The sequence below is a fragment of the Rhinoderma darwinii genome, chromosome 5 (assembly GCF_050947455.1).
Source record: "Rhinoderma darwinii isolate aRhiDar2 chromosome 5, aRhiDar2.hap1, whole genome shotgun sequence".
NCBI classification, from domain to species: domain Eukaryota; kingdom Metazoa; phylum Chordata; class Amphibia; order Anura; family Rhinodermatidae; genus Rhinoderma; species Rhinoderma darwinii.
In genome coordinates this window covers 328,114,968-328,123,079 of record NC_134691.1, presented here as the reverse complement: position 1 = coordinate 328,123,079, position 8,112 = coordinate 328,114,968, and the positions used below count along the sequence as shown (strand labels likewise).

The window sequence follows — 8,112 nt, the reverse complement described above, 5'->3', positions numbered from 1 at the left end:
TTCCCATTTTATTTAGGTGTATCCATATAAATGGCCCACCCTGTACATTGCCTCCAGCCAGGACGCGATGTCTATTCACACTCCCGACACTTCCGTAAAGTTTTTGTGGGACTAACTCACACAGCACAGCGTGATCTCGCGGGATCACGCAGTGCTGTGATTAAGTCCCGCACAAACTTTACTGAAGTGTCGGGAGTGTGAATAGACATCGCGTCCTGGCTGGAGGCAATGTATATTCACTCTCAAGACACTTCAGTAAAGTTACTGTGGGTGTATGTGACAGCACAATGTGATCTCGTGAGATCACGCTGTGCTGAATACAAATGGACATGAATGGATAGAAGTGTATGACGCTGATTGGTCACTGATTGGTCGCTGATTGGTCAGCGGCATACACTTCTCTTTACAACGCCCACTTGGTAAAAAGTTAAAAAACGCCCAGTTGTCTATTAAGAAACGAATTAGCATAAATCTAAACTAGCTCATAACTTGGTCAAAAATGATCGTTTTTCAAAATAAAAACCACTGTTATCTACATTACAGCACGATCACATTATGTAGGAGACAGGGCACTTATAATCTGGTGACAGAGCCTCCTTAACATGCAGTTTTTACCGCACGGTGAACGCCGTAAAAACAAAACCACCCAAAAGATTGAGGAATCACTGTTTTTTTCCTATTCCTCCCCACAAATATTTTTTTTTCCAGTTTCCCACTACATTATATGGTACAATAAATGGTGCTGTGAAAATCTACAATTCGTCACTCAAAAAACAAGCCCTCATAAGGCAATATTGATAGAAAAATAGAAAAGTTACGGCTTTTGGAAGGTGGGGAGGAAAAAACATAAGTGAAAATCTGAAAAATGGCTATGACGGGAAAGGGTTAAAGAGAACCTGTCATCTGCCCAAAAAAGCTGCAGCTGGCATCTCAGTTAGATTGCAGGAGCCTCACAGATTCTGATGCTTTTTACTTTTTTCTTCTAGCCCCCACCGTTCCTGAGATATCGGGGCCGTTAGTTTTGGTTCCGATATGCAAATGAGGCCTTTGACTGTCATGGGCAGGTAATGCCTGTCACTTGATAAGGGGTAATCACCCACTTGACAGTCAAAGGCCTCATTTGCATATCGGAACCAAAACTAATGGCCCCGATATCTCAGGAACGGTGGGGGCTAGAAGAAAAAAATAAAAATCCAACTGAGATGTCAACTGCCGTCACAGGTCTTCTTTAATGATCAATTAATTATTTTTTTTTCCATCGTTGCATTCACAGAGCTATAACTTTTTTGTTTTTTTGTGGGACAAGTCTTATTTTTAATGGCACCATTTTGGGGTACATATCCTTTATTGATTAACTTTTATAAAATTTATTGAGGGTAATGGGAAAAAAACCTGAAATTTCACCGGCTCTTGCCATTCATCTATCTATCTATCTATCTATCTATCTATCTATCTATCTATCTATCTATCTATCTATCTATCTATCTATCTATCTATCTATCTATCTATCTATCCCATATCTATCTATCTATCTATCTATCTATCTATCTATCTATCTATCTATCTATCTATCTATCTATCCCATATCTATCTATCTATCTATCTATCTATCTATCTATCTATCTATCTATCTATCTATCTATCATCTATCTATCTATCTATCTATCTATCTATCTATCTATCTATCTATCTATCTATCTATCTATCTATCTATCCCATATCTATCTATCTATCTATCTATCTATCTATCTATCTATCTATCTATCTATCTATCATCTATCTATCTATCTATCTATCTATCTATCTATCTATCTATCTATCTATCTATCTATCTATCTATCCCCTATCTGTCTATCTATCTATCTATCTATCTATCTATCTATCTATCTATCTATCTATCTATCTATCATCTATCTATCTATCTATCTATCTATCTATCTATCTATCTATCTATCTATCTATCTATCTATCTAATATCTATCTATCTATCTATCTCATATCTATCTATCTATCTATCTATCTATCTATCTATCTATCTATCTATCTATCTATCTATCTATCTATCTATCTATCTATCTATCTATCATCCACTTTATAGCGCAAACCAATGCCATGTAACTTGTATAACTTCACTCTTCTCTCTTGTACTGATGTTATTGATTCTGTACTACTACTACTACTATCCTGTTATAACTACTATCCTGTACTACTACTACTACTATCCTGTAGTACTACTACTACTATCATGTACTACTACTACTATCCTGTACTACTACTACTACTACTACTATCATGTACTACTACTATCCTGTACTACTACTACTATTATCCTGTTATAACTACTATCCTGTACTACTACTACTTTTACTACTACTACTATCCTGTACTACTACTATCCTGTACTACTACTACTACTATCTTCCTGTACTCATGCGCACTATAGACACTATTCAGCAGCTTATTTCTCATCAGCACCGGACACGTGATCACCTCCCATAGAGCGACACTATTACATCCTAAGATGCCTATCACAGTGTAGATCTGATTAGCCAATCACAGCGCATATCTATCTGACCAATCGCAGTGCAAACCTAGTAAACCAATCACGAGTGCCAGATGCTGACCAATCATAGAGGTTGTAACATTGTAGCAGGAAGTAGCCCGCACATGGGTCATCTCCAGCGGCGGCGGAGTAGTCATGGATGGCAGTGAGATTCCTCCAGTGCTTCTCGTCCTCGTGTTATTAGATTATTATTGTGTACACACAGCGGATCTGCCGCGTCACCGGCTCCTGGGATAAACGCTCATCAGCACGTTGTATTTGTAGAACTTTGTTGTTATCCAGCTGTTCAAGGTGAACTATTCCCACTTTATGTTAGGAAGAATTAAAGGACTTTTCTATGTTCTACAGAAGGTGATATGCAGACTCATTCCCAGCTGGATCATTGAGGTCGCACTGCATATGTGTATCTATAGTGTATGCGTGTATGGATAATGTATATGTCTATCTATAGTGTATGGTGTGGATAATGTGTACGTGTCTATCTATAGTTTGTGTATGGTGTGGATAATGTGTATGTGTATCTATAGTGTGTGGATAATTTATGTGTATGGATAATGTATGTATCTATAGTGTATATGGATAATGTATATGTGTCTATATATATGGGATATAAACCCCCTGTCATGTGAAGAACAATTTGTTTTGCTGTGTAATTGTAGAAGGCAGGACTAGACTATTATAATATACGTCATGTAATTATAATCTATATATTGCCTGCTGCATCTACGGGTATGTTCACATGGAGGAATTTTGTGGTGTATTCCGCCTCCCATTAGTTTCAATGGGAGTCAGACACTTCATTTTCCACCTGAAGATCGAGCAGGAACAGTACTGTGGTAGATTTTGCGGCCGGATCTGCCACGCACAATCCACTGTCTGAACAAGGCCTTAGTGTTTAAACAATCGGGATCGGAGTAATCTCTGATGTCCAGCCCCCGATACTATGTTCTATCCGGTCCGTCACATGGCAGGATTTTGGTGCCTACTGGCGCTGATCTTTGAGTATTTTATTGTGTATTCATATCGTATATCGCGCTATGAGAAAGCGCCATTGTTGATGGTTTATGTATAGTATTATTATTATTGCCGTATTCTTTCTCATCTATTCCACTTTTTCCATTGCTGTAGACGGAGGAACAAACTTCACCACAACCATGGCTCTGAAAATGTTAACGAACATAACTGGTCATTTTGTGACTTGTTTGAAGAGTCCAAGAAATGGTAAAGCGGTGGCGAGCTTTACCCTCCCCGTTCCCGGTGTACCGCGGGCAAGGTTCTACACACAACAGCTGTCACATAATGAAGAGAAAGCAGCGGGGGAAAACCCTGACCTGGTAACCAGCCTCGAGGACATGGGGGTGGATGTAACGCAGGTCAGAAAGCGAAACGCGATTCTCCTGAAAAAGACTATAACATACGAGCAAAAACTCAAACAGTTTCTTACTGACAAAGGCGCGGATACCAAAATGGTGGCAAGTATCATATCCAGGTTCCCAAGAGCGATCACTCGCAAGTATGAAGTCTTGGATGAGATGTGGAGCATTTGGAAAGGGATATTAAGTACGGACTCCACCGTCTTAAGTGTTGTGGAACGTTCTCCGGAGTCCTTCTTCCGAACGTCTAATACTGAGAACTTGGCCAAAAATATCCGTTACCTCCAGTCCATCGGATTGTCTCCGAAAATTCTGGTCCAGCTGATGGTCAAGTCGCCCAGGACATTTGCAAACAGCGTTGACCTCAATAAACAAAGCGTGGAGCATTTACTGGGGCTCTGCTCTCGGTTTGGGGGTGAGAACCCGCGGGAGTTTGTCAGGGAACTGATTTCCAAAAATATATATATTTTAACCAAAAGCACCAATCGCATCGAAACCAACATTGAGAACATGAAGTCCCTGATGAGACTGGACGATCGAGCCCTGCTGCTGTGGATACAGGGCGACGGAGCGCCCATCCTGAGTCTCAGCTATACCTACTTTGAAAACAATTACAGCAACGCGCACGCGACACTGCAGTCCTTGGGCTGTACCGAATCGGAGATATCCCTCTATATTTTTATGTGTCCCAAAATTCTACTTATGACGCCCAAAATATTCGCCAATAAGATCAACGTGCTGCTGGGGTGCGGCATCGACGTTAAGGAAATTCTCAACACACCGAATATCCTGGCTGTTCATATCAACAGCCTCAAAACTAGAATTATGGACCTGAAAGATTGCGGCTATGACTTCAAGGTCTCCGGCCTCGGCGTTCTCTTACTTAGCCAGGCAAAGTTTGCCTCGAAGTTGGAGACGCTGCGCAATTCGTTCTCTCGAGATAAGAGCGTCAGGCAGTGCTGACGGGAAAGGGTTAATCGTGCTGTGGTTTTATTTTTAGGAATTTCAATTAAACATTTGCACTTGTCATATATTAAATTTGGAGATCTGCAGTCGTTCATTGCTTGTAGATCGCGTCAACCTATTGATCTTTAGAGGACAACATGGTTTTGTAGCAAAGTTTTGCTGGTTGTCTGTTCGACTTCCGGCTCTACCCCCTCTGTTATTGCCGAGGGAGCTATGACCTCAATTAATGCAGGCATGTGCGGGACCCCTGTCCATATTCCCTATTCGCATACATGGGCATAATCGAGGGGGGGGGGTCTCCCTACTCCGTGCGCCATAACTGAGAGCCACTCTTAGGCCTCATGCACACAACCCTAAGGGTTTTTACTGCATATCCATAGCTGTCCTCAATTGTGGAAGTGCCCATAGACTTCTATGGGCGGACAAGAATAGGACATGTTCTATATTTTGCGGATCATTTCTACGGCCCAGACACACACCTGTAATTATATGCAAATGTGTCCGTGGCCTATAGAAATGAATGGCTCCGCAATTTCATCCATAATTACCAACAGAGTGGCGCTCCATTCTGGCGCGTAGAGGATGGGGGACCTCAGCTCCATAACCTTTGTGTCCTAATAGGGCGTATAGATCGGGATTGTCATGGTGAGACAACCCCTATAAGCTTAGTGGTACCCAGACTTAAAACTAGATTATTTATAGTGTGAAATTCGCTTTATTTTCAGGGAATGCTGTGTTTTTAGCTCTGAAGTTTGCAGAATAGTGAGTGCAGCTCTGGAGTATAATACAGGATGTAACTCAGGATCAGTACAGGATAAGTAATGTATATACACAGTGACTCCACCAGCAGGATAGTGAGTGCAGCTCTGGAGTATAATACAGGATATAACTCCGGATCAGTACAGGATAAGTAATGTATGTACACAGTGACTCCACCAGCAGAATAGTGAGTGCAGCTCTGGAGTATAATACAGGATGTAACTCCGGATCAGTACAGGATAAGTAATGTAATGTATATACACAGTGACTCCACCAGCAGAATAGTGAGTGCAGCTCTGGAGTATAATACAGGATGTAACTCCGGATCAGTACAGGATAAGTAATGTAATGTATGTACACAGTGACTCCACCAGCAGAATAGTGAGCGCAGCTCTGGAGTATAATACAGGATAAGTAATGTATGTACACAGTGACTCCACCAGCAGAATAGTGAGCGCAGCTCTGGAGTATAATACAGGATGTAACTCAGGATCAGTGCAGGATAAGTAATGTAATGTATGTACACAGTGACTCCACCAGCAGAATAGTGAGTGCAGCTCTGGAGTATAATACAGGATGTAACTCAGGATCAGTACAGGACAACTAATGTAATGTATGTACACAGTGACTCCACCAGCAGAATAGTGAGCGCAGCTCTGGAGTATAATACAGGATATAACTCCGGATCAGTACAGGATAAGTAATGTAATGTATGTACACAGTGACTCCACCAGCAGAATAGTGAGCGCAGCTCTGGAGTATAATACAGGATGTAACTCAGGATCAGTACAGGATAAGTAATGTATGTACACAGTGACTCCACCAGCAGAATAGTGAGTGCAGCTCTGGAGTATAATACAGGATGTAACTCAGGATCAGTACAAGATAAGTAATATAATGTATGTACACAGTGACTCCACCAGCAGAATAGTGAGTGCAGCTCTGGAGTATAATACAGGATGTAACTCAGGATCAGTACAGGATAAGTAATGTAATGTATGTACACAGTGACTCCACCAGCAGAATAGTGAGTGCAGCTCTGGAATATAATACAGAATGTAACTCAGGATCAGTACAGGATAAGTAATGTAATATATGTACACAGTGACTCCACCAGCAGAATAGTGAGTGCAGCTCTGGAGTATAATACAGGATGTAACTCCGGTTTGGTGCAAGATAAGTAATGTATATTTGTAAAGTTACTAAAAATTTTATGTAGATTATATACATTTCTGTGCAATGTTTCCTTTAATTTAACAACCTGCCCGTTTCTTTTACTCCATAGGTAAATATGCAGGTTGCTGTAGTTGGCAACCTTTAGTCTTCAGACAGATTTTCAGAGCGATGAGGATTTTTGAGACTGTAAAATAATATATAAGAAGATCTCTGTCTGTTCTGGAGTGATGCTCTATTAATCAGTTATAAAAAAAAAATTATATGTGTGTGTATATATATTTTTGCAAATCTCATGATTAAAGGGGTCTTTTTTTTTTTTTAATAGAATATGGATGTCATAGGGGGGACTCTCCGCTCGGGACCCCCTTGATGAACCAGAGTGGAGTACTGCTGCAATGGCAAGATACACTCTTGGCGTAAACCCAAATAAATGGGTGATGAATATATAAATGTGCGGCCGGTGGTTTCAGCTGCTAGTTTTGTAGGAGTAGGGTAGAGAGAAGTCACTGATGAGACCACACAGAACAGAAGTCACTAAGGCTGGGTTCACACACCCTATTTACGGACGTAATTCGGGCGTTTTAACCTCTAATTACGTCCGAAAATACGGCTCCAAAGCGCCGGCAAATATCTGCCCATTCATTTGAATGGGTTTGCCGATGTTCTGTGCCGACGGTCATTTTTTTTACACGCCGCTGTCAAAAAACGCCCGCGTCAAAGAAGTGCCTGTCACTTCTTGGGACCTAATTGGAGCCGTTTTCCATTGACTCCATAGAAAAATAGCTCCAATTACGTCCGTATTTGACGCCGCGAAAAACGCCTGCACATGCCTTTACGGCTGAAATTCAGGAGCTGTTTTCTCCTGAAAACAGCTCTGTAATTTCAGGCGTATCGGACGTGCACGTGTGACCATACCCTAATAATATGGAAGCAGATTTTGACACAAAGTATACAAACATTTTGTCTTCAGGTTTCTGCTTATACCTCACTGGACAAAACGTAGACTTTTCGCAATCCATGAAATGCAAAAAACTTCACAGTAATAAACCCGCATAAATGAATAAAGGAAAAAAATTTGCACACCGTTTTTGTTCTTTGTTGCATGCTGTGGTATATAATATAAATATGTGCTGTATATACAAGAGCTAAACGCTCAGTTATTAAGAGAAGGTTCACAAGTTCATTGGTGGAGACCGACAAAAAGTTGTAAACTACGTGATCTACTGGCCGGACGTGTGTGAATGCAGCGTAAACTTTTATTGTCCCAATGTATCT

The 8,112-nt window shown here is 40.9% G+C and overlaps 1 protein-coding gene across 1 annotated transcript; it reads left to right on the top strand.

Moving 5' to 3' along the window:
- Positions 1 to 2,648: 2,648 nt before the first annotated feature.
- On the top strand, positions 2,649 to 7,898 carry MTERF1 (mitochondrial transcription termination factor 1). The gene is made up of 2 exons (XM_075828750.1): positions 2,649 to 2,854; positions 3,692 to 7,898. Exon 2 carries the CDS (start codon positions 3,718 to 3,720, stop codon positions 4,897 to 4,899), a length of 1,182 nt encoding a protein of 393 aa, XP_075684865.1. The 5' UTR covers positions 2,649 to 2,854; positions 3,692 to 3,717; the 3' UTR covers positions 4,900 to 7,898.
- Positions 7,899 to 8,112: the final 214 nt, after the last annotated feature.